Here is a 26,959-nt window from a genome sequence, read left to right as displayed (position 1 = left end):
TTTCTCCTGCTAAATATCTAGAGACACATAAAAATGCTCTTCAGAGAAGAATCATATATATCCTGGGAAAAAAATTGTCATTGAAACGAGGCTTTTTTGTGCCAATCTGACAATGAAAAATGAGCACCAGATCCTCAGTGCTTTCTCTAAGACTTGGCATAGAAACAATTTATGCTGGAGTAGCTGGGAATAAACAGTGAGCATTTTCTAAAGACACTGTTCCCCATTGAAGTATAAATGAATAGAGTAGCATAATATAGCACAAAATATGGAATGGAATAGAGTGGAATGGAGTGGAGTGGAGTGGAGTGGAATGGAATGGAATGGAATGGAATGGAATGGAATAGAATAGAATAGAATAGAATAGAATAGAATAGAATAGAATAGAACTGTTTCAGTTGGAAGGGACCTACAATGATCTAGCCCATCCCAGTGTTTAACACCATCTCAAGGAATAAGTGAAATTTCTTCAGCCCAAACCCTCCAGAGGTGCTGAACTCCTGGCCAGGCCCTGCATTCAACCTGGTTGAGGAAGCCCAAGGCAGCTGAGGGGCTGTGTGTGACATGTGCTGGCTCTCCCTTGTGACTTAAATTACCTAGAGGTGGTAAGGGTAGCCTTCTACATACGTGTTTTCTGAAGAGCTCCACGTGAGGGCCTAAAGCTTGAGGGTCTGCATCCTTCACAAACCACACCACATCCTCCACCGTCCAGGTCAAAGGATTCTTGCTTGATGGCCGAGCTGCATCTTGTCGGTCAGGTGAAGGACTTGAGGCTACGGTACAAAAAGCCCACAACAGTGCATTACAATGGCATGCAGAGGTTTCCTCAATTTGGGATTGTGAGTGTGCAGGGCTTTGGCAGCCTCACTGCAGCCCTGGACATTGGCTCTCTGAGTGCAAGTACTGGCCTGAGATGGTGGCATAGGGGAAAAAGGGGCCTTGCAGGAGTTTCCAATCTGATTGCTTATTGGAGGACATGATCCCAGCTGGTGAATTGTGTTAAAAAACATGAAACCCTTAGATCCCTGCTGGAGAAGGAAAAATGTGCCAGCTGCCAGGCTCTTAAACCAAGCTGCCCCTGCTGTCTGATCTGCAGCAGCAGGGATCTTGGCCCAAGAAGACACTACACTCACACCTGGAGAGAAAAGTTCTTCAGCACTAAACAAAGGAGTTTGCCATTGAATGTGAAGGCTAGAGGATAAAATCAGGATTTAGCAAACAGGGTTTTTAATTTGCATTCAGATATTCATACTTCTTTTAGAGCTTAGCCGAAGGTTTCAGTCCGTATCATCCTAATCTTAGACTCTCACAGAGCTGATGGTCCCCAGTGAATGCCAATTTGGGAAGTTACTAAAACATGTGAGGATGAACATTGCACATGTGACTTTTTAATGGTATAACCCCTCCATGATTTAAGGCGACTTCAGCTTGCTGTAGCTTTAAATCAAGTGAATAAAGGCACATTGGCATGAAAGTGCATTTATGTTTTTATTCTTAGTCTCTGCAGAATTATAAATCTCAATCTCCACCTGAATATAATTTGTACCCCCTCTTATCCTGCTTCTTACAACAAGAACTATATTATGCTAGGCTATAGGAAAACTGTTTCCATTTGTTTATATCCACACCAAGCAAACTTTGCATTAGCAGGCAGCAGCACACAGATGCATTAAATGTTACTTGCTCACATCTGCTCATCTCTTTCTGTCAAAGCCCAGTTTTTAATGAGAGAAGTGCAAATGGAAAGCAAGTACACTCTGCAGAATACCAGAAATCACACAGAAGACTGTGTGTAGGGGGAGATCACAGACACCTAAACTAGAGCCTGGAAATGCCCCAAGTAGCCAGGAGGCAATCCCAACTGCTGAGGAGAGAAGGGATGAGCTCTCCAGAGAAACACTGAGCTTACAAAGACAGATGAGATGCGTGAGAATCTCCATGCATGACTCAGTCCTAACGCATGTGAGTAAATGTGAGTTTGGGACTTGTGTAGATTGTCATTCCATTGACTTCAATAGAGCTCTGGTGATTTATATTAGCTGAGACTCTGTCCATATACACTCAATAATGAGTTTATGTGCATATTTGTCCTTTTTCCCTTGCCACCATGCTCATCCTACAGTGTAATGTAACGAGGTATATTTGCAGTTACTCAGAATGAACTCCAGAAAGCAGCAGTGCTATGAATGTGCAAATCTGGTTGATGGTTTTCATAATGAGATGAGATGTAAATATAATGATAATTGCACTCTCATTTGCTAAGTCACTGTTCTGGATACAAAGGACAAGAAACAGTCGCAGGTCCTTTTAATTAGACAGCAAGGACCAGTGTTTGCATGGACTCAGGTGACCCTGGGCTCTGCTCACAGAATAAATGCAATACACAACGGTACAGACACCATCTGGAGCCTTCGGCATGAAACAATGAAGACAGAGAGTGCAAAACAACGAACAGGGTAGTCTTGGCCAACCCCTGGATCATCAGTAACAATGAGGAATTCCGTCAGGGACAAGTGGGAGAACTGGGACTTGTCTTGGAGGCACAGGGGTATTTCTCCCCTCCATGGTCAGTCGATGGTTTGGATGAGAGCTGATGTGTGGAGGCATTGGGCGCTCCATCACCTCAAACCTAAGGTCAGGAAAAAGACCAGGCTTTTGCAAATTAGTCAGAAAATAGGGGGAGGAGAGAAAGGTTTGGCTGTGAAAAAAAGACTGCAGAAGTTTCTCTGCTACTGCCACAACGTGGTCAGGGTAAATGTGTCACTATTGAGGAGAGAATTTTTTTCCCTTTAATTTGTATAAATGTAAGGAAAGCCCAGAGGACTTAGCCTGGGATTTACACCAGGAACAGAAAGGGCAGCCTGCAGCCCACTGACTCCTGCCTGCAACCCGCCCAGGAAAGGGCAAAGGGGAGCAGAGAGCCCCAAGTGCTGCTGGGAGCCTTCACAGGTATTGGAAGTATCTGTAATAAAAGGAAGGGGGATGAGAAGAAAAGGTTGAAATGACAGGGGGAATCTATTCACTCCTTTGCAATCTAGCAATCAATAGCATAAATGTGATTTCTGAAAGACAAATATATAAATGACCTTTCTAAAGAGACTGCATGACTAGAACTCTTCAAGACCCTAGCAGGTGAAGATAACCCTTTCAAATCCATGCCTGAGGGATAGTATAATATCATAATATACAAACAACCATTATGTGTCAATACTAATTCTTAAAATACTTTATGTACCTACCTAGTATCAAGTTTTGGATTCTTTACTGCTTTTTCATGAATTAAGGTGTGTTAATTTACTTGTGTGAAAGGAGCTACCTTTAAATGTTATTAATAAAACTGAGATACCCCCAGTTTACAGCAAAATGTCAGGTTCTAGCTGATGAGTCTGGAAACAATCTGTTTTTCCATATATTTTATAATTTATTTTGCTGATTAATTTATTTGGCTTTTTAATTTTGTAGTTTACCCATCTGAATTTAATTTCTCAATTTACAAATGAAAATAGATCATTTCATGTCTACACAAAGGCATGGGGTGTCTTTCAATAGCATCACTTTGGTGAAAGATTATATGAAGCACAAAAGTGTTTGATGGCGGCAGGGCAAGTGCTATACATTCTTTTCATATCTGAAGGTATTCACACTTTAACCTAAGAATTAGATAAATGAGGAAGTCTCATGTCTCCTGGGTATCCTATGCCATCCTGTCATCAGAATTAATCAAGATGATAATGAATACTCAGATTACAAAGAGATGGGAGTGCTTGCGACCAATAATTATTTTTAGAGATCATAATCTAGGTCAAATCCAATTTCCTGTTTTTGACAGGTGGCAAAAATTTGTCAAATTAATGGAATGAGATATGGAAATTTAGGTAATCAGAGGGAAGCACTTTCCCCTCCTGCCTCAAACGATATTGGGGAAGGACAGTGAAGAGGTTCCTCTGCAGGGGAACATCTCCAGGCATCCCAGTCAAGACCATTGCCCACACAGAAACAGCTGGAACTACTAGGTCAGTGGCAAAAGTTGAGAGAAGCTGGGAGAAAGAGGTGGCCTGGCTCAGTCTGAGTTTTCACCCCACACTTTTCTCTGCAACTCATCTCTAACCTCTGGACCCTCCTGAGAAGGAGAATGGAGACAGAGCCAACAGCCAAATGGCTGCAGAGGCATGACAAGGAAATAAAATGCTAAAATGGAGTTAAACCTGCAAAAGAAGGAAAGACAAATAACAGACTCCCTAAATATGTTCTTGGCAAACAAACAGAGCCCAGAGGGAATACAGTCATTGATAGATAAGAGTGGAAAGGGAGTGACAGATGAACTTTAATATTGCTGCAGGCCTAAATGATTTCTTTGCCTCAGGGGAAGGGGGTGGGAATGAAATTTTAAAAGGTTCTCTCTGATTGCACTGGAGCAGATAATAAGGAGTAGCAGATCTACTGAAACTAAGCAGAAGTAGCAGACCCTCAAAGGTACAGAGAAATGGGAATTATTTTAAAAAACAAACCACCCTCCACTACAAACAAGGAAAGGAGGAAGGCTTTAAGATACTTTTCTAAAAATCTAGGGAACACCAAGCAGGAGAAGAGATGCATCAGACAAGCAGGGGACTGGGAGAACACAACTACAGGCTGTTTGGGGCAGGGCAGGGTGTTGACAAGCCCCGATCAGCAGAGAGCTCTGCAAAGAAGACCAGGCTCAGCACACCTGCTTGCACTGGCCAGCGCTGGCAGGACCTGTCGGGCACCACCTGCCTGGTGCCCTCTGCCTTGCAAGGTGTCCCAGCAAGTCCCTGTCCCACGGGGTGGCAGCCGCTCCCGCGGGCAGCACTGTGCGGGGATGCTGCATCGCCAGGAGCAGCCAGTGTCCACCTGCACGAGACATGGATATCAAATATTTATCCAGGCTTTTCTTGCTTTGCCTCCCTTTTGTAGGTGAAACAAAAACGCAGCCCGCTGGAAGCACTGAAACTTTCAGACTGAAATGTCCTCAAAAATTAGCAAGCAGGCTGTATTTGCTGAATACAGTGCTGAGGCTCACAATGCCATCAGCAGCTCCTCTGCCTTGGGGCAGTGATGGATCTGCCCCCAATGAGCTGCTTGCAGCATTATTCTGGAAAAAGAGAAATTTCAACTCCCATGCCCCCAGTGTTTTCAGGAAATATGTGTACTAATAAGCAGGACTGCCACTTTCACAAAGACCCTCAGGTGAAAATAATTAACTGCTAATACTGGATAATAAAATCTCCATAAAAATAACAAGCTACAGGGTGAGGTTAAGGTTATTATATTGTGGTTGAATACACAATTCTTCATACTTGGGATAAAGGCTTTGTCTGTTATGTAAGCAAGCTTGGAAAGGTTTATGATGTCCTTGACCATTCCTTCCCTAATTTAAAAGCCTCAATTTGGCAAATGATGACAGGAAAGTGCATGTTTATCTGTTTGCAGCCCCAACTGGCTTTCTGAAATGAGATTTTTTTTACATCTTTTTTTTTCAGAATTTTTTAGCATAATCAAGGAGAATTAGGCATCAAGCTTCCGATCGCATTAATGAGAGCTTTGAGGTTTAATCTCATCCATTCCGCTTGAAAGACATGTTCTGCTATGCACTGAGATATGTTTTATGATTATGGCTTTTTCCATGATATTTGCCCACCATGATAAATAAGGCAAGCTATTTTTCAAAACTATCCATAAATAAACAGGATTGGTTTGAGGTTTCAGAGATAAATTCTTCCTCTTTTTAATAAGCCCATCTCTGCCTCAGAAGTATACAAACTGAAGAGGATAAGAACAAAGACTGACATGCTCCACTTACTCATTTTTCCTTACTTATGATTCAGCAACATATAAATTATGCCTAGAAAGAAGAAAAACACATGCATGGATTGTTAGGGACCTTGGCAGCAAACCCTGTATGGGTTTGCATGTAGGCAAACCCTACCCCCTACCTCTACTCTATCACCCATGGTAGACCCTAATCTATAATGGGTGATATCAGGACTAATAAATGCCTAAAAATTAGGAAAACCCCAACAACATAAATGAATCCAAAACCATTTTAATGATGGTCACTGCATGCATTTCTGTTTTAGGAAGCCTTTAGTGTTGAGCTGGCCAAATGACCCAGAGACCTCAGAGGAACTAGGCTTTGCAAGTGTCAAATGATTGTCAGTAATAAAAATTACTAAGCTGTTTTGGGATGAGTTCTGTTAACCCCAGGTAGTATATATAGCAGTTTCAAGTCACTTGTGACTGCTTCAGAGGCACTCATGTCATGGATGCCTGGTTCAAAACCAATCTCTCCCTCTTTGCTCCTCAAAGTGCTTTTAGTGGTTTTAAGCCAGAGAAATACAGGAACCTGTAAAGCCTATTGCATGACCACTCGATGACTTTTTTGTTGATCTAGTTCTGGAAAAAAACATGAGCCCTTTGTCAGCCTTCTATTTTGTAAAGACTGCAGATTTTGTGGGAAGTCATGAAAAGAGGGATGGAGGTGTCTCCTGAATTTTAGCTTCCTGCTCGGCACTACGTGGAGGTTTCACAAAACATTGGCCAAGACTGGGAAACAGTGACATTCAAAGTCTAAAACAAAAAGGGAAAGCAATGGAGCAGAACAAGCTTAAGAAGCTCTGATTTTAAGCTTCAGTCCCTTGAACATAGTTTCTGTCCCCTGGTACCAAGGGTTTTCTCCACACAACACATTCTTAGGCACAGAAGTTCTGTGTATTCTGAAAATTCACAAAGTATTCAGTAAGTCACAAAGTGATCCAGAGGAAAAAAATCTGTGGAGGGTTACTATGTATGAATCTACCACGTCTGGCTGAGGTGGTCAATCTTTGTGCCACAAATTACTGAAGGCAGAGAGGGATGTGCCACCATCTCTGCATTTGTCGCTTTCCTCGGGGCACGCTGCTGTTTCCTGCTGCAGACAAGATGTGTGGCTAGACAAACCTTTGCTCTGAACTGCCCTGGCTCTTCATTTGTGCTACAAAGAGATAATGACTGATCCCAGAATGATCAAGATTTTTAAGGCAAATAATTATCAACATTGTTAAATCTTGGCTCCTCACAGCTGCCAACTATAAAGCTTGGTGAAAGGGTCCCAGTTCTGTTAGGAGGCTCTAAGGAAGTGGTGGGAGAGGGGTAAATGAATCCCCTGCAAAGTGAGTCTCTTGTTTTCCCAACACCTGATTATGCCACTCTGAGAGGCACTGAACAAGATCTGAAAGAAAATGGCTTTTCATTTCCTTTGCTTTGTAACTAAGGCCAACAGTTCCCACCTAGTAACAAACTTTTACAAACTGTTTGCAGAGTATTTCTGTACTATCCACTTTGCTTTGATTAAAGTTGACTCTGTAAGTAAAGAATGAGATAATTATGAGAACCAAACACTTATCTGTGGTCTCTATAATAGGCTAACACAGGGCTAAACCAGGGAAGCAAGTGTGTGAAAACAATAGCAAAGTCAGTGATAGTTTTGGGTGGGTATTGAATATCTAAGAAGGCAAACTTAGATAAACAAATAAACACAGGGGGAAATACTTGTAATACCTATTTCAGAAGAATGATGTTCTAAAATATTAAATAGTGAAAGTTCAGGAACAAGAAATAATACAGATGTTGGGGAGGTGAGGAATGTGAAAGAATTAAGTAAAGATTAAGCAAAGGATACTAGAAAGAGGCTCTGGAATGGCTTCCAAGCAAGAATATGCAGAATCAATGGAAGCTTCCAAGGGAAATGCAAGGGCAAAAAGACAGTGTATTGAGATAATGGTAGACAAAGGGGCTAGGGGAAGCAGTAATCTTCTGCAAATACATCAAGATTTTAAAAAAATAGTACTAGAGTGGCAGTAGATTCCATTAATAAATGAGGAAGGGAAAAAAATTAATGACTTTAAAATGGCTGAGACATTCAACTCCTTTGTTAGATCTGTCATCAGAATGAAAAATGCATACATGAAGTTTGAATAATTAGTAAGGGGTGAAAACACTGTTGGTGCCACTACTGATAAAGACCTGAGAATTTGGAAAATGCAAACAAAGTTAACTGAAGTTCAGTGAAATAGCTAACCCATCTGATGAACTTGGGTAATTTCAAGATGAAAAAAAAATGTGGCCACCAGGAACTGTAGTAGAGTAGAGCAACTGCCCCAGCAAATGGTAAGTGAACAAAAATACTAAGAAAGGGAAGAAGAATCATCAAATGCAGTGGTTTCCATAGTATTTCTTGAATTTGCAGATAAACTTCTTGGGACTTTGCTTCCTGAAGAATAAAAGAGCCTTAAGCCATGAGCTGAATGATTTTTAAAAACATATGTTGTGTTGAGGAGTCTTTTTCAAGCAAAATCTGGCTTCGTACGTAATTAAAGGGGCAGGATGAGCAGAGAGCTAGGAAGCAAAACCTCTGGGTAAATGCTTTGAGGTAGGCACTAATATTTGGGTTTGCTCTGCATCACCTCCTGTACACAGCTGGTGTCACACAAATAACAGGAACCTGCCTGTAGGCAGTATAAATTTTTGGGAGCATTGCCTTATATATTTATGTCTTTAATGCTGATAATAACAGGTGTGATTGCCACACAGTTATATGTAATGCATATGTTTACATAACAACAGCATTAGAAAACTTCCACCTTTTTATTTAACGGGGAACAGACTGATTTTGTGTTTACACAGGTAATTATTTCCCCTTCTAGATGGAAGCAGGAGTGGGCTGGATGGATTCCATCACAGAACCACCTTATCAATTTTCTTGGGAATTTGGGAATGAGTTAAGACTGCAGAGCACAGCAGCACACATTGCTAAATGGAGGGTGGTACATTACCACTTCTTTGGTGGTTTCCTTCAAGATAAGCCCCATTCCTGGTTGGGCTGGAGGTCTGGTGCCGCAGCCCAGTAGCTGAGGAGCCCCCTGCAGCCATGTGGGCAGGACGATGGGTGCAGGAGGAAGAGGAGCCTCCAGCAGGGTGTCCGTCTGCAGGACTCTGGTGCACGGTATACAGGGAGCCCGCGGAGCCCAGGGCGGCGTCGGCAGGATCCGCGCTGAACTGCTTCCTGCTTGGAGCATCGGCCAGGCAGTCCTCAGGTATGACTGTCTCTGCTCAGGAAGACCAGACATAAAAACAGAAACTTTTTTAATTCAACCCTTGAAAAAAAAAAAATTAGCCAAAATTCCCATTTTTTTGGCACAAAGTGTAACTCCATTATCAGATTTCTGTACAGACAGCTGGCCCCAGGAGAGATCCTTGCTGGGAATTAATAAACAATGAAGAGAAACACAACCATTCAAAGTCATTAGAGTCAAAAGAGTGAAACCATGGCTTGATATGAGTCATCTGTACCTGCTCACAATATTATTTTCTGTAAAATCCTGGGCCACTTATCCCAGGTCCAATTGGACTCATGGTGCTCCTCAAATACACCAAGACCAGAGGATTGAAAGGAAGGAGACAGGGGAAGACAACAGGACAGGCAGTTCGTTAGGTTCAAAATGCCTGGCAGCCAGTAGGAAGGAGTGAAGGTAATAAAGCAAAGCATTCTGGCTGCAATTACCAAAATTAATCAGAAGCATCCTCAGCTGCAGACATCCATCAGGCCCAGTATCCCACAAGGATACAAGCTTGATGACTGATGAGCACACCCAAGGTTTTTCATGGACAGTTCTGTGTTATGTGTGAGTCACTTGGACCTGACTCAGGTTCAAACGTGCCAACATCACAGACAACAGCAAACCACTGCTATGATGGTTCCTGTCCTCTCCATTGCAATTTTCACACTATGTAGGAGCTAAATACCTTGCTTTTCAGATTCCTGGCAATTAACCAAATTTTGCACTTCAAGACCTATTTTGGAGACTTGCACTCCCCTATGCTTGTCTAACACACAGGCATGAGGCAGGTCTAGCTCCAGGTTTTGCAGCACACAGGCATTTTTTGCCATTTCCCCTCTAGATTTAGGCTTAGGTTTGTCGCTGACACTTCCATGCCTGTGTCACCGACTTCCTCCTGCAGTTTCCTCACATCTATATCTTTCCTATTTGCCTTTTTTTTGTCTTCACAAAACATGGCCACAGGTCTTCCTCCTCCTTTTCTCCACTACCATTCTCCCTACAAACCAGCCCTCCTGTCCCCCAGCCCCAGTATCACTGCTGGAATACAAGCAGAGCCTTTGGAAACCTCTATGAGATCCCAAACTTCACAGAGCCCTGCTGGTAACCTGCACTTTAGAGATTCCCACTGGCTGTTAACATCTGGCAGGCAGGGAGCCCCTAGATTAGGGAAGTGCCTTCCATTGCCCCATGATATTTTTCTGAGCAGTTGAAAAGGCCACTTTCCTCATCATGAGCACTCTCCCTCCAGAGACACCTGAGGGGGTGAAATTTCCCCCATGGTGTCGCACATCAGCTCCCTGGCTGAGCAATACTCTCCTCCTGGTGTGTTATGCAGCCTTATTGAGTAACAAGAATTTGCTGTAATTTATGCCATAAGACACAAACTCCATTGCTAATAGATGTTGAGGGTCTATATAACAGAGTATTCCTTTTAATTTATATTTTCACTCTTTTCCTTAAGAAAAACAAACCAACATTACTTGGCTTCTGTGTGTAGTAGTTGATGGTAAATGAACATGATTTATCTCAACAATTCAAATACTCAGGAGTTGTGCCATGATACTATCTTGGCTTGTGTGTCAGGCCACAGCACAGGTTTTTGTTACATTGTTCTATTTTATTGCTTCTTTTAAAGTTTTGTCCCATTCAGGGCCAAGGCTGGACTCACCATAAGGCAAACATCAAATTTGAAGGAAAACTGCAAATGTGAAACTTCCTCGCTTTTGGGCATTTGCCTTTGCGACTGCAAGTAACTTTCCTCTAGCAAGGCTTTTTTCCCTTGGATGATTTGGATTCTTACAGCATGCATTCAGGTGTCCTGCTGCTTTCTGCCAGGAATTTCTGAGCTTGATTCCCATACAAATACACATAGGGTGTAATCCAACTGAATTCAAGGGAGTTCAGATAACATAATACATAAGAGAAATGGGAATCAGACACTCTGAACCTTTCCCCCTAACCTCCAACAGATGCCAAAATTATATAGTGATTGAGCTAAATACCTTGCTTTTCAAACTCCTCCCAATAAACCAAGGAAAATCCAATCAAGCCTCCTCATTCAAAGGAATTTAATTACTGTGTAGAACACTTGCAATAAAAGCCTCTTATGCCTAAAGAAGATGGCTCTTTCTGCTGCATCCTGCCTGCACTGCATGGAATAATTATGCCTCTTGTGAATCATTACCTCTTTATTCCAGGAAAAGAATGCTCTTTTAATATGATTACAATACGAAGAAGACATAGACTATCAAAACAACAAACAGCACATTAAAAGAGCCCTGCTAAATAAACAGCATATAGCTTTTATTGCCATGGATGTAAATTACTCCAAAATTTTTGAGCAGACACCAGGGATTTTTTGATGGATGTCAGACTGTCTCAACAGCCTGTGTAAATAAGACATGTGCAGATATCACCTCCCTGTGGAAGGGAGAACACCTGTGAATTGTGTACAAGACTACAGCAAGGAGCCAATCTCTGTCAGATCTCTTCCTAACTTTTATTGATCTAGATCAATTTATTCCACATCTCTGCTTTGGGCTCCAGAGTGGGAATGATGATGCCTATTGCCATGGAACAAGCCAGAGCCTCCATTCATTACTGTATGAAACATCCCACAGTGGAAGGTGCTCTGGGAATTTGAAAAGTTGTTTAATGTCTTCATGGGACCAAGGGGAGCAGGGGTCATCTCAAGTGGCCCATTGCCCAAAAACCAAAAAACCCTGTGGAAGCTTTTGTGTTCCTATTTTTCCATCTCTCTGTTAGTTTGCACCACAGAGAAGCTGCATGACTTGAGGTTCCACTGATGATGTGTATAAAAAAAATCATGCATTTTGTAAGCTCCCAGAAAGCTTTGTAAAGTGTATAGCCATCACAGCTTCTAATCCCACTTTGGCCAATTAGGGAAAAAATCCACTTTTTTTGAGACAATAGAAGAAAATATAAATTTCTATTGGGATAGGAAATGCAACAGTTCATAAATCTGTAGCTTAGCTCTTCTGCATTCTGACTCACTTTTCATATTTTATTTTTTAGGTAGTCACTCCCACATATTAGTGAGAAACTAGTACACAATGCTTTAAAGCAGGGTTTATGAGAAAGCTGCTTTGAGCTTTTGCTCTGAGCACAGCAGTCTCTGTTACAACTGCTCAGCACCCTGAGATGCTTAAGCCATTTTGGCAGTTTTCCTTTCCAGGAATGGTCCGCAGGCAGCTGGATTGAAAAGCCCAAGGCTGTTACATCCAGCTCACCTTAAAATGCAACAAAAGAGAGAAAAAAGCAACAGTTACCTTCCCAATTAAATAAACGTGCATTTCTTTAGCTGAGCTTCTTAAAAGTAGCAGTCTGTAAGATTCCTAGCCAAATTCCTGAAGATGTGTGAGCTGAGAGTTAAAAGAGCCTGAGAATGTGCAGTTAACATCCCACCTCTGCTGCAAACCTCTGGAGTGACTTTAGTCAGGTTATCTGTCATCTCTGGACCTCAGTTGTCCATTAGGATGAAGGAAAACACTTGTTTTGTCTCTCACTTCCGTAAGATGTTGCGTTCTTTGCCCCAGCAGTACTCATTTGCCTCTGTGGAGTGCCACATGGATGCATGCTGCATGTGTGACTGCAGAGCACAAACACTGGGCCTTTGGTAGCATCTGGGAATAGAGACACTCCAGAAAGACAAAAGAATTGACTCTCATTCTACATGAGGAAAGCAAATGAAATTCAATTTCAAGTCAAGCAGGAAATGAAGAATAGTATATACCCAGGAAAGATGATCTCTAGCTGACCTTTTCCTGAGCAGATCTAATCTCTTACTTTTTCTTCTACGTCTTAAAAAAAGCCCAAACTTAGTTTGTTAGAATCTCTCCCACAGGCAAAATCTCTTTGTGCACTCCAGAGACACTCTATTCTGCCTTCTCTGCTCCCAGGCCAAACATGTCTTGCACCACTTTCCTCCCCTGCTGCTGCTCCCACATCACTGCTCGTGTTACATCTTTCTCTCCCTTTACCTCTCTCAGCCTCCATTCCCTTATACCCCCCCCACCATGCTTCTCCCTCTGTTCTTCCCTGTCACCCCCTCCTACCTCTCTTCTGCCAAATTACCACTATCTTGACCTTGTTCTAACACTGCTTTCCTGCACCTACATCACCCTTTTCCCACTTTGCCAGTTATTTCCCTATCTCTCTTTTCTACTTTCCCTCCTCCCACACATATGATTTTCATAGCCATTTTCTCCCCTGGTTGTTCCCCTTCCACCCATCTCATACTCTCATTGATCCAGATTTCCCTTTCCTGGTACTCCCATGCCTTTTGCTGGGTTCATCCCCAGATTGCTGCTTGGATAGCAGAGCCCAAGGTCAGGGCAGTGAGGTGGGACCAGAGTCCCTTTCCCAGCTAACAGGCCATATGTTGAGGCCATGAAGTGGCTGCATCTGGGTGAAGGCTGCCTGGGGCACTGCTGGGAACCCACACTCCCTGCTCTGAGCCTGCTGGACACTGATCCCCAAGCCAGGGAGCTTCCCTTTTACACACCAGTAGCTTCCCAGGACAGCTGCCCTTCCTTCCAGGACAATACTTTAATGTCATTTCATAACCTTTTACTTTACCACCTGCAATGCTCCATCATTTGTATTTTCTTTAATTAAATTTCCCATTAACTTCTTTTCCTCACAGTCAATACAGATTTATTTCTGTCTTTCTTTTCTCTGCCCCCACTATTCCTTTTTTGTGTCGTCTCCTATTCCTCATATCATTTAGTGATGGGCTTTGCCCTCTGACCCTTCCCTGTACCTTTTAAAGTGCTACCATATATTGTCTATAATGGGCTGACCAGATGTGAACTCCATATTTTAAGCAGCATGATATCATAGCTTCCTCAGACCTCTCCTTTCTCATAGCCAGGGACAGCCTTTTTTCATCTCCCAGTCATTTTGAGAGGAGCCAGCCACAGTGTCAAAATCCTATCGAGAGGCTCCTTCTTTGTATGGTTTTATCTTTGCCTGTATTTTATAGTTCCTGAGCCCGGCTCCTGCTCCCTGCTCAAGGATGGCATTTGCCCTACTGGGGAGGTGGGAGGGGTGAGGGAGGACTGGGGGAAGGGGGGAGGGCACAGGTTTGAGCAGCAGCTTAGAAACCCTGCATCTCAGCCTTCGTGAAAGGGAAAATACAAGTGGGGAAACACAAAAAGCAAATGCTGAAATGCAGGAGGAAATACTTCAGATGAGTTTAACCATCAGTTCGATCTAGTGTAAGCCAGACAGGGAGAGAGCAGAAAGGTATAAACAGTATTTGAGATTGTGAAAGATATGCCTTGGCTCTGAACTGCTATCCTCTGTTTTAAACATCAACTCTTAAAAGATTTTAAAAAAGAATTTTTTCTGTTCCTTCCAAACAGCCTCACACATTTCAGACCAGTCAGGAATGTACCACGGCCCTTATCTTCCCTGCAGTTTGAGCCTGCATGCATCTATCTAAAGATAAGAGTCTCCTGTGATAGATTAAGACTTTCCAGCTCTGGCTGCTGTGATTTACTCTGGGATTACAGCACCAGCCCATTCCTTTTAGCTCCGTTGCCCATCCAGACATGCAGCACAATGAAAATATGATGTCACCCTTACCAGATGTTTCTGTACCGTGTCAGCACCACTCTCTGGTGCATGCATCTGCCCCTGCACAGTTGGGCAAGGACCAGCCCTTTTCCACACCAACCCGTGGCTGGACAAGGAAAAGATTACAGCAGTGACATCTGGTTTGTGGCAGCAGAGCCGAGCCGCTGGCTGCCTGCCGGGGTGGAGTGGCACGGAGACATCCCCAGGGAGCCACAGCATCCCTGAGGCTGCTGCAGAGAGGCAGGGAGGGAGCAGGCAGCCCAGGGCACCCGCCAGCAGCGGGCCAGGGCTGTCACGCCTGCGGTTTTCAGTCTATGGGAGAACATTTGCATGGGTTATAGGAACACGCAGTTGCATCCACAGGGGAAAAAAAGGGGGGTTGGTAGTCAGTCAGAACAGGAAAATGTAAATATGCCGCATTCACTTGTGAATGCAGATATTATGAACACTGAAACTATGGTCACACTATGGAGATAAAACCTGAAATGAATTCTCCAGGGTTTAGTCTGAGGCTTTACTGCACCATGTATCATCTAGCTGTGTCCTGGCTGCTAAAAAATATTTTGCAGTAACTGAAATGCTGAGTCCCCCAAGGAGATGCTGCCAGTCAGTTAACATCAAGAATCTAAATTTTTTTAGAGAATTTTCCAAAATCCAGTGTTGACCTGATTAGGTCTTCAGCATAAGCAATTTTTTTTTCATTATTTAAACAATTTCCCTTGAGTGTTTGCAGCCCAGACAACAGCCACATTGTGCTTAATGCAGTAGAACTAGGGAATGAAACCAGCTGGGAACAGATCAACATGGTTTTATTGTCCAAACTGAATAAAAAGGTAGAGTAAATTCAAATGCTAGCTGCTGACAAATATATTAGATTTAATAATAAAAGGTGCTCGTGTGAATAAATAACCCATTGAGGAATTTTTTCCATTTTCAAAGTGCTTGGGAGGATTGAGTAAATGCATTTTGTTACAATAGAGAGATTTCAGTCCTATGTTACAGCACAGGCAAATTGTTTAGGCACACGCACGAGTGCAGGCAAAGGGATTTCAATGACACAGGGATCTAGGCTGTAGTAAAAGTCTTCCTTTGGTCTCTTCCACCTGATTTCAGACCTGCCCCTCCTCTCTCTTCCCTCCTCCCTTGCCTTTATGTTATACCAAAGTGTACATCATGAAAAGAAGATTTATCAGGGCTGTATAGTTTTGTGTCTCAGCACAGCAATGGTTCTGCCATGGCAGAGGGAGGTGGGAGAGGCTGTGATCGATCTTTTCCCTTTCCAGCTTCTAGCAGTATCTGGAGGGGTTTTTCTGTCAGGGTAGTTTATAATGCACTCTGTATCCCTATAAATCAGCATTGATAGAAGTCACGAAAAAGCTGTATACAGAATAGACTAGATGAAAATGACTGTGTTATTTGAAAATTTCAAGGTATTATATACTGGGATTCTCTGCAGATGAAGTACTTAGTGCATTTCTGTTTTGCTACCACCACAATGAATGTCCCTTAATCATATTGCTTAGTACTGGCTTAAAATATTCACCGGTAATTTTTTTATTGTTTGAAAAACAAATAATCTGAGATACAAGAAGTGAGATGTCTACAGCAAAATGCAGTGACTGCAAAATAAGTTGTGTTTGCTCATTAATAAATATAATATTCTCATCCAGAAATTGGGTAGAATAGTACATATAAAGCATGAGCGTGTGCACATGTTTATATGCAGGTATAAGAGCTTTTATAAAGTATTTTCTTCATTTCTCCCTGCCCAGTGCTGCTGCTCTGCTGAACTTTCCAATATTTCTTTTGCCATACAACATATATGAGTCCTAAAGTCTTAGTTCCCCTTCACAAAATCTTTCTTCTCCTGTCTTCTTTGCTTCTGCTTCTGACATCTCTGGCTGACCTCAATCCCAGCAGCTAGGAACTCGCCAATTCCCCTTTGTTGAGCATTTTTATCCCCTCCTCTTTCCATGCTCCAACAGAGCCAGCTTCCCCCCCATCACTGTCTGTGCCATGTTGCTGGGGAGCTGGGCTTACCTTGGGTCTCCATCCTAGGGGGATGGTGTCCCCCACCCTAGGACTCATCCCCAACCTCACTGCATTTTCCTGAAATCCAGCCTCTCTGATGAAGACCATCAGGCCACTGCCACCTTTTTGTTTAAGTAATTTCTGTACCTTCACCTTTTCTCTTCCAAGAAGAAACCCACCTTAAAGTACCTGATTCCCTTCCCCAAGCCACCTTTTGCAGTTTATTTTCAGCAGAGGATGTAATTCTCTTGCCCAGCTGCTGGTGGTGCAACACCTTGTCTTGCACCCTGACCTTTCTCACTGCTGTCCATGGCCAGCACAAACACCAAACTGCATGTCACCACCAACAATTTGCTGCTGGTACTCTCTTAATTGCTTTAATCCCCTGCTTTGCACTCATTTTGCCAACAGATTCATGTTCTTCAGGCAGATGCTGCGTGTTACTACTTTCCTGAAGGCATTTTGATGTACTCTGTATAATTACTGCAAACAAATAAATCCTAAGGAACTTGGGAGCCCTGTTGATTAAAAAGTGGCCAAGACTTTTCAAGAAAACCAGGGGATTATTTCCATGGAAATGCCACTGTATGTGGGTCTCCATTTGTTTTGTAGTGAACTGGGAAAGGATAGAAAGAAACAGAAGGTAGATAAGGACAGATAAGGGAGGGATGACAATAAAAGGCTATAAAAGAGACCAACATGAGGAATGTGAAAAACTGAACTGAAAAACCGAAGAACATGCAAACAAAAATCAGTAATGTCCTGCGCAAAAAATTCTGAATCTTGTTTGAAACCTGTCATGTTGAAGCAGCCTGAATGCCAAATTCCCTTTCCCCACTCCCAGCTTCCTGCCATGGAGGTTCAAGCCCAGGCCTTGCCATAGGCACCACATACCAGGCAGTCCCAGAAGCAAGGGCCCTCGAACCCAGATTCACAAGCACAAGTTCCCCTTTCTTCCAAAACCTTTCTTGTTTCACTTAATAAGTGCTGGATCTTGAGGTTCACCTTTTTTCACACTTGTATCTTTGAAAAGCAGGTGAGTCATATTGATTTATGCTTGCAGCACTTGCAGAGGTTTCCCACCCCCAGTTCTGGCTTGTGGCCCGCTCATCTGACTGCTTGAAATACTGGTATATTGGATCACAGGTATTTGGATCAATATTTTAAAAGTTCAGGAATGAAAATTCCTGTTTCAACTTTAATTTAAACTATTTAAAATAAAAGCCTGGATTTCTAGCTTCAGATATCTCCTAGAGGAATCATATACCTCTAGGGAGAAGGTCTTAACCATTTAAAACAAAGTTAAAGATAAACCTGGAGCTAAAACAGAGTAACAATCACATAATTTACCTGACTAGGGCTCTGAAAGTGTCCGTGCTTTCTCCACATGACTGCTTGTAAAGCTTGAATTAAATGCATACACCCAGGGGTATTCTTTTCTGTAGTGGATATGATCTCATCCATCATGCTTCATGCATTTATACCCATCATTTCATCCACTTTCCTTATGATACCCTTTGATATGGAGAAATAAAGCATCCTTAAATTCTATTTCATAGCTTGGCTCTCTTTCCTAACCTCCATGGCTGCAGTCCAGGCAATATCCAGCACTGTTGGTGTCTGTGCCACGGCACTGAGCATATCCTGAGCTGAAGGACAAAAAGGCCTTTGGGCTTTTCCCCACTCACTGCTGAGAGCAGAGTGCCCACACCCTCCCAGGGGTAGGTTCTCAAAAGGGATGAACTTCCTTGCAGCCCCTCAAGTCAGTGAAGGCAAAACAGCCCAGCAGAATGTGGGAAGGAGGATTTCCCTGGGGCTGGCTGCTGAAGAGATGTCTGCTTACAGCTCCATTGCTTAGCATCCACAAAGAGATACAGTTTCATAAACTTAAAGGAAAAGAGTCTTCATTTGTGAGTTAGCAAACAATAATCTCGCAACTTAAAGGTCAGAAAGTTCAATTTATCCAATTCTGCCAATTCTATACAGTCCAGGCAAAATACATCGCAGCTGAATTTTCTCTCTTCCATCCATCTCTTATTTTTCTTCCTACCAGGATTTGCTCCTTAGTGTACATCAGGACCTCAGCACCAGGGTCCTTGGTTGGATGCCTTGCCTTGTGACCAGTTGTGTCAGGTGGGGAGGGAGAAAGCAGAGGAGGGAGGAAGGCAGGAAGGCAGGAAGGCAGGAAGGAAGGCAGGAAGGAAGGCAGGAAGGAAGGCAGGAAGGCAGGAAGGCAGGAAGGCAGGAAGGAAGGAAGGAAGGAAGGAAGGAAGGAAGGAAGGAAGGAAGGAAGGAAGGAAGGAAGGAAGGAAGGAAGGCAGGCTATCCCAGCCTTTCTCAACTGTACTGCAGGCTCTGCCATCAATCCAAAAGCCTCAAAGACCATATAAACTTTTTATATTATACTTTGTTGTGGCTGGATGTCTCTGCTCCCTCTTTAAGAGTGACCTTAATGTTTTATTTATTGTTTAAAGGATAATGATCATGGTAGAGGAATATATGAGGCAATAAATGGCCTTTGCAGGTAATTAAATGCTGAGGAGCACTGAAGCTATTGATAGCCATAAAAGCCATTTATTCTGAGTGCGCTGAGAAGCCAGGAGTGCTGTTCCTCATAGCATGCAACAAGACAAGATTAAACAAGCCATGGTACTAGAAAGGGGAAAGACAGTATTTTTCTTACTCTCTCAGGACTTGAAACTTCTGAGCTGCTGTTTATTTGGTGTTTGCAACAGAAAATATTGATTGTAATAATATGTGGTTTTCTATCATATTATTCCTTTTTTCCTAGCTGTTTTAGAAGGGCTTTGCACATGTTGGCAAGTTATTGCCCTCCTTTGACACACACTCAAATAAAGGCACAGCAGGGAAGAGTGGCTTGCCCACATAGTCTCTTATAAAAATCCAGTTCCCAGGCCAGTGTCTTGCCTACTTAGTCACACTCCTATTGTGCATTGCTATTGTGCTTGTCATACCAGCTTTTCGAGGGCTTATGGATAGGAAGAGCCCACCTTCCTACAGACAGAGGCACTAGCATCCTGCTGTGCTTCTGCTCCGTATAGATCCCTACTTCCAGCCAGCGCCACCAGAAGAGAAGCTGTTCTCCTGTGGATAGTGGCAGGGAACTCCATATGGTTCCAAATTTGGCTTGGCCATGGGGAGAACAGCAAGGCTGGGGACCTTATTCACAGGCTTTCCCACTTCCCCTGTGGTAAGTATAATACAGTGTGGTCAGCAAAGTTCTTGCATAAAGTTTTGCTGCAACCACATGCAGCTGTGCTCTATGTGGAGACATCAGCGGTCTAAAAGCATAAAATAGCCAAACCCCAAGGTTTGGCACAGAAATAGCAAGGATCTCTGTTGGCTTCCCATCATTTAGCCCCTGTCCCACTTCACAGGGTTTTCTGCACAGGTCACCCAGGTCTTGCCATCATTTTAGCTTAGATTGCTCTACTGTTCCCATGTAAAATGTTGGGGTGCAGGTCCAGAGGTGCTTTGAACCCAGGTGCTGTGGTGACAGGTAACATCTCAGGATTTGCCGTAATGCAGACCAGAAGCTGGGCATTTCCCAGGAGGCGTGGGAGTTACCCATGCTCCCACAAATCACTCTCAGGAGACAGGAAGTCCCTTCACAGCTGAGGAAGAGCCCTGGGCAATGTCCCATGTGGGGCATGAGACAGGTGAGGGCCCTTGGCAAGGCTCAGCTGCAGGGAGGGTGATGCACAGCCAGCAGGGCTCATTGCAGAGGCCAGCTCTAGGCACAGCCTGATGAGTGTGCACTTCCTGGGCATGTACAACACAGCTGTAAGTGAGATGTGCATATGTCAACAAATCCCACCTGGCCTGTACACAGCCATTAGCATCTGGCAGCTTGCTGTGAGCACAGGTGAGTTATGGCTTAGGGGCATGTGCTCTGGGGCAAGGTTAAGAGGTGACTCCTGTGTGGGGTAAGGGGATTAATATGGCTGGACACGATGCTGGCTTCTCCTCTCCCTTCTGATGGTGTAAATCAAGGGTAACTGCACCAAAGTCAATACCTGGATTAGATTCATTGGTGCAAAGGGGCTGAAAAGCACATGATTCTAAAAGAAAAGACATCTCGATTACAAGATGGGGAACAGAAACAATGAAAAATGTGGCTGCTTTGTGTGACTTCCTATGGTGATTTTTTCTGGCCCTGTTCCTTCCATGAGAGCTTTACCCCAACAGGAGTCCTCACAGACCCATCTGCAGCAGGGCTCCCACTGATCACTGGCCCTCCCTGTCTCTGCACTGTGGGCAGGAAGCCCTGACTCTGCTCTGTGCAGCAGAGGAACCCCCAGGCTGACCTTGCTGCGGAGAAATGCTGGCTCCTGGGGGCATGGAAGGAGATTTAGACAATGCAGCATTAAACATAGCCTCAGTGCCTCAATCCAACCTGCTTTGAACACTTCCAGGGATGCAGCACCCACAGCTTTTCCAGGCAACCAGTTTCAGTCCCTCACTACTCTCACCGTAAAGAATTTCTTCCTCATGGCTAATTTAAACCTACCTGACTAGCCCAGGCTGCCCAGCCCATGCTGCTTCTGGGGGGCTATTGACAGCACACGCACACCCCACCCCACATGGGAGACCCAGGAGAGAAGCTTTGCCTACACCCACATCCCTTGTCTAGTCTGAGGGGAAAATAATGTTTTGCCCATCCTCAGTGTCTGGGGAGATCCGGTGAGGATGGTGGCAGGGAAATCTCCATTGGAATTTTGTGGGGGTGGAGATGCTCAGAGTGTAACAGCAACTGTAAAAACTCTGGTTGAGGAATTGCCTTCTCTCACACACAGCCCTGTCGTGAGAAAGTAAATGCAAATGTACATGCAAATTAAAATGCAAATGCAAACACAAATGCCAGGCCTCCTGGGCTGCACTCCTTGGTGCTACAGAAATCCCTTGACCTCTCAGAAGCATTCAGCTTGCTGCAAATGTCTTAGTGGAGAATAAAGAAAAATATTGCTCTTCAGTCTGGGCTCCTGCCTTTCTTCCCCCATGTGTAAGGGTGGTAGTTGGATTTCTTGGTATAAAAAGATGATTTCTGCACCGTGTGCACAGCCCTCTCCCATTTGGTGAGCAAAGCACACACTGAGGGTATTCTTAGTGAGCAAGTGATGCAAAAATCGTGATTGTGGACACTAAAACATCTTTCTCTTATCTGCCAGCATGTATCTGCCATTAAATTGAATGCATGAAAGAGTGTTCCCGAACACCCACAGTGTTGTTAATAAAAAAAAAGTAAAAATTATTTAAGTCAGGAGGAAGACTGCAGGTGAAATGAAGGCTCATATCCATAATTTACATCTTCCTTTCTTTCTAAACCAGCTTTTGCAATGCCATAGTAAGGCCCCAGGGCAGCTTTCCAGCCTCTGATTTTAGATGGGGCTGCAGGCACTTCCCAGCTCCGTGGGGGCAGCACCCTGTCCCAGAATACGAACGAGAAGGAAGCTCAGAACTACCATCCATCTGGGAGCTCAGCACTGCTCAGGGCAGCTGCCCCTGAGGACCACACCATCCTTGGATGGATCTGCCTCATGCCACAGCTCCTCCAGGCTTTGCCCCACATGGTCAAACACTAAGACAGGGACCTTGTTGGTCCTGGAGGGTTTTAAGCCAGGAGAATTATTCCTGCAAAGTAACAAAGCCAACCACTTAGCAGTCACAGCTCATTTAGGTTTATACTCATGGGTGGAGGTGGTAGATTGGAGTCCAGGCTGTCTGTGCTACAGCTGATAATGTGTACCTTAGGTTTGTGCTACCACAATGTGCTGGAAATTTCTCTGCTGGGGCACCTCAACACGGTGGTTCTCACCCAAACTGAACCTCCTCTGCAGCCACTGGGAAAATACCACAAGGAAGCTCACTGCCTCCCTCTGGAAGGGTCCCACAGAGGCTTGCAGGTCCCTATCATACGCAGCACAGCACTGTCATAGTCATATTTTCTGGAAAATCCCTTCACCCAGGATTTTGCTCCTGTGAAGATGAGAAACCTCAGAGAAAAGGGAAAACAATAATTATCTGATTTGCTTCTCCTGTGTTTTGCTCCTTTGGAATGTGTTTGGACATTGTTTACCAACAGGTGGTTGTTTCATTGGTTTCATGTGAATTGTTTTGACTCATTGACCAATCAGGATCAAGCTATGTCAGACTCTGGAGAAAGAATCACAAGTTTTCATTATTATCTTTTAGCCTTCTGTAAGTATCCTTTCTGTATTCTTTAGTATAGTTTAGTTAGTATTCTTTTATTTAATATAGCATCACAAAATAATAAATTAGCCTTCTAAGAACATGGAGTCAGATTCATCATTCCTCCCTGCTGCAGGACACCCTGCAAATACAATACAGCACCAAAAAAAGGACAGTCACTCCTTCAGCTGGATTACATCTTGAGCCAAGGTGACCAAGCAGCCTACCTGCCTCCATCCGTGTGCTTTCACAGCCCCCGGGGCTCTCTGTGCTGGCACTGAGCTGCTGGAAGGGCTGGTTGCTGAAGAGATTGTCACACAGCAGGCTGCGACACAGCTTCTTCAGGAAGCGCAGCACGTACCCAATGCTGTTCACTACCAGCAGGCTCTGGAGATGTTGCTTCCCCTCAAAAGAAGCTGAAACTGGAAAGCAAAACAGGAGCAATTCAATACCTGTGGGTGCATGGCAGAAGGGGGAATGAGAGCAAGGGAAATAATTTTACTCAAGTATTTGCATGTCTTAAAATATTTTGCAAAATTACCCTGCCTGAAGCGCACAACAAACTGGAGGAGCTTAAGGAGCTGAGTTTGTGTGACCCAGATCACCTTCCCCCTGGAGGGCTGAAAGATGCTGACTAGCATGGCCAGCAGTGCAAGGTTTTCTAATATATGCATCCACCTGAAAATTGTGTTGTGTGATTAGAAGAAGGCTATCATGATACCCTGGTGTAAGGAAGGGCAGAGAAAGTGATGTGCAGTGATCACCAGTAGTGATGGGTAGGCTGACTTCAGCAGTACCCAAGGTTATAAATGATAATGGGGAGAAAAGAATTAAAGGCATGGTTGTGAAGGAATGAAAGGTACCAGGACTGTACTGAAGAGAGAGGTAACAGCTTCATCGTTGATCTTTATTTACTGAGTTAACTGCATTTATGGGCAAGGGAATGTTGGCAGTTGTGGTTAATGCAGAATTCAGTAGAGAATGAGAAATCTTGCATTAAATTGGAAATGATTGCACAGGAGGGGTGAGTCAAGAAATGGCAACAGGGTCTGCTGGCAGGAGACCCCAAGTCCCAGAGAGAAGCCTGCAGCAGTCTGTGCTGGCACGAAAGAGATTTTGTGGATGCTGTAATCTGGCAGACATCACCAATGGAGAAGAGGCCTGGGAGATTGCACAGAAAGGGTTGACTGATTTTGACTTCCGTGGTGGTAAAAATAGGTGAAAAAAAAATCTGGAAAACAAACATATAAAATGTTTAGAAATCCGTAACTCTTTGAAGAGTCTCAAAACAACCCGGTGGGACAAGAAATTATAATGCAGGCTTACCAGATGCCCATAAAACAGCAAAGTGACAGAGTCATGAAAAACTCAGATATATTTCTAGAAGGTGTGGAACAAAACATTTCCAGGAGTGTTAAAAGCACTATACAAAGTTCTGGAGAAACCTGAGATGGATTGATGGATATCATTCTGGTCATACAGGCTGAAGAAGAGGGAATTCACACTTGCAGAAGTGCGCAGGCAGACTGCATTGATGTTTGGGGAACAGAAATTTTCCCTGTGGCACTGCAGCCACCACCATCCCACTATGTGGGACTGTGCAAGACACCTGCACTCCTTTCACTGGTGCAGTGATCTTCCTCACCTGAAAGGAACTGTGTATTTCAGCCTAGCAGGATGGGGGTGGCTCTCTTAGAAATACATTTAAGGGTAAGAATAGGGCAATTAAAATTCCTGCGTGAGCCTGTCATGGGGGCATACTTACCCAGGAATCAAAAAAAGGGCATAAAAACCATGGGAGGGGTTGAGGGGTCAAAACAGACCCACCAGGATCAGCTGTATCAAGACACATTCAATTCAACAGATTTGTAGGGAGGATATAGCTGCCTGAAGTCTTCCACCTGGAAGGTTCTTTCCCAATCCTATAGTTTAACTCCCATCACTACTAACAAGAAAAAATTGCAACATTAGACTTATAATTTTGGGGATAACTTCAGAGATTTCCTGTTGGCCTGAGCTGCTGTGAGGGATCATGCTCCACAGCTGGTTGAGCATCTGTGAGCCAAGCCATGGGAAGATTGGAAAGCCCCTGACAAAACTCATCTGCACTGCTGGGAGTGAAGTGCAATTACAGAGCCATGGCTAGGAGGCCATTCACCCCTCTTTGATGACTAGAAGAACCATGAAATTGGGAGAAATGTTGACCAGGTGCTTTTAGTTCAGGTGAAGTTGAAGTTGAGCCAGCTCAGAGGAGATGAGACCAGGGATTTTGGCAGGCTTGGTGCATAATATGACTCTCCTGATTCTAATGAAAGTCATATATGCAGCACAGAACTAGGCAAAAATGAAACTTTGCACTGAATTGATTCAGTCTTGTGTTTCTGTGAACAAGTCTGGATCATTCTCGGAGTATTTTTGGTGTCCCTTAGGGAAGGCACACCTGTGATTACAGAGAACTTGAGGAGAGGGAAGAAGCAAGATTTATATGCTGCACAGAGGGCCAGAGCTTGGGCTCCCACACAAGAAGGTCCCAGTGGCACAGCTGAGCATCTGCAGTCCCTGTGAAACTGATTGGACTTGCAATCCTTGGCTTTGTGTTTGTGCCTGACTCATCTGCAGCAGCTCATTGGAGAGTGCTCTTCCCATATTCCCATCATTGTTTCACTCCCACTGCACCCCCATATGCCAAAAGAATGTTGTGACACAAAACTCTCGCTGTGATAGAAGAAAACTTCACATTCACACTGAGAACCAGGCCAGGGGATCCATTGTGGGACATGGGAGGTTCATCAGGACACAGCAAGAAGTGCCACTGCGGGAAGATGAGGAGCTGCTGGGAAGCTCCCCTTGGTCTTTGATTATCTCCGATATATTTGTGTAGAATGTGCAGTCCTGCTGCATGGGGAATTGCTGTGGGACTTTTGCAATTCCTGCAGCAGAGAGCAGGTTTGGCCCATGAGCTGCCGGCAGCTAAACTCCATTAAAGTTGTCCTTTTGTGAAACACAGAATCATGGAGTTATAGAAAGATTTCAGCTGGAAGGGACATTTACAGGTCATTTAGTCCAACCCTCCTGCAATGACCAGGGACATCTTCAGCTAGCTCAGATTGCTCCAATACACATCCAACCAGACCTTGAATATATCTGAGCTTGGGGCATCTGAGTTTGGGGCATCCATAACTTCTCTGGACAACCTGTTCCAGAGTTCTGCAACCCTCATCACATGAGGCATGCATGTGTACTTGTGGTAGCAATGAGTGTCATGAAGTGGGCTGGCATTTCTGCCCATGCTTGAACAGCTGCATGAAAACAGCTCTCAGCCCTGGCCTCAGCACTGTTCCAAAGAGTGGTAAGAGGCACACTCTGGAGTGCACGTTCCTCACCTGAATCACCACTGCAATACCCCTTACCAACATTCTTTCATCTGACACCGAGGTGATTCCTGCAGCAGCTCATTTTGCAAAGGCATGAGTGATATTCAGAGCTGGTTGCCATCCCACTGATGGGAACAGGACATCCAGGGCAGTCAGGATTAGGGAGCATGTTAAAGCTTCAAGCACTTCCCTACTGTGCACAAACCCCTTACCTGACACCATCTCTCCCCCGTAGCCCTGCCTGAGGAGGGAGAAGACCACCTTTTGCTGGAGGGCACAGTCGATGCAGGCTTGCACTGCCTGCTGCAGGGCTGCCGACGGCCTCTCGGGGCCAAAGTGCTCCGGCAGCTGCTGCACCTTTCTCCTGTCCAGGTACGGCCCCAGGTTTGCTTGCTTGTTGACATAAATGCAGACTGTAGGCATAAAAGCCCAACAAAGTTATTGCAAAACAGTCCTGGAAGCATCCTAGGAAATGCTAGCATTCTACATTTCTATTCATTTCCCAAGTTCTTCCTTCAGTGGTGAATTGTTGTCACTTGTGATGGCAGAGCCAGACTTCCTTGTGCTAATGACCCATTGCCAGGGCAAAGCAAGCTGAGTTTAGGTCTAGCTCAGTGTCACAGGCTA

General features: G+C 44.1%; 1 protein-coding gene across 5 annotated transcripts in view; it reads right to left on the bottom strand.

Annotated features, from left to right (window-relative positions):
* Positions 1-26,959, bottom strand: part of SCML4 (Scm polycomb group protein like 4) — a 77,253-nt gene that overhangs the window by 15,826 nt on the left and 34,468 nt on the right. For 4 of the 5 annotated variants that reach the window (XM_074537995.1, XM_074537997.1, XM_074537998.1 and 1 more), the window contains exons 4-7: positions 26,545-26,745; positions 23,186-23,380; positions 8,832-9,107; positions 628-773 (exon numbers count right to left, since the gene is read on the bottom strand). In XM_074537995.1, coding sequence (XP_074394096.1) covers positions 628-773; positions 8,832-9,107; positions 23,186-23,380; positions 26,545-26,745 — 818 coding nt within the window. The remainder of the gene's footprint in view (positions 1-627; positions 774-8,831; positions 9,108-23,185; positions 23,381-26,544; positions 26,746-26,959) is intronic. The other variant, XM_074537996.1, reaches the window with a different exon arrangement.

The sequence above is a fragment of the Zonotrichia albicollis genome, chromosome 3, assembly GCF_047830755.1.
Source record: "Zonotrichia albicollis isolate bZonAlb1 chromosome 3, bZonAlb1.hap1, whole genome shotgun sequence".
Taxonomy (NCBI): Eukaryota; Metazoa; Chordata; class Aves; order Passeriformes; family Passerellidae; genus Zonotrichia; species Zonotrichia albicollis.
The sequence above is the reverse complement of the archived record's forward strand: the minus strand, read 5'-3'. Positions and strand labels throughout refer to the sequence as shown.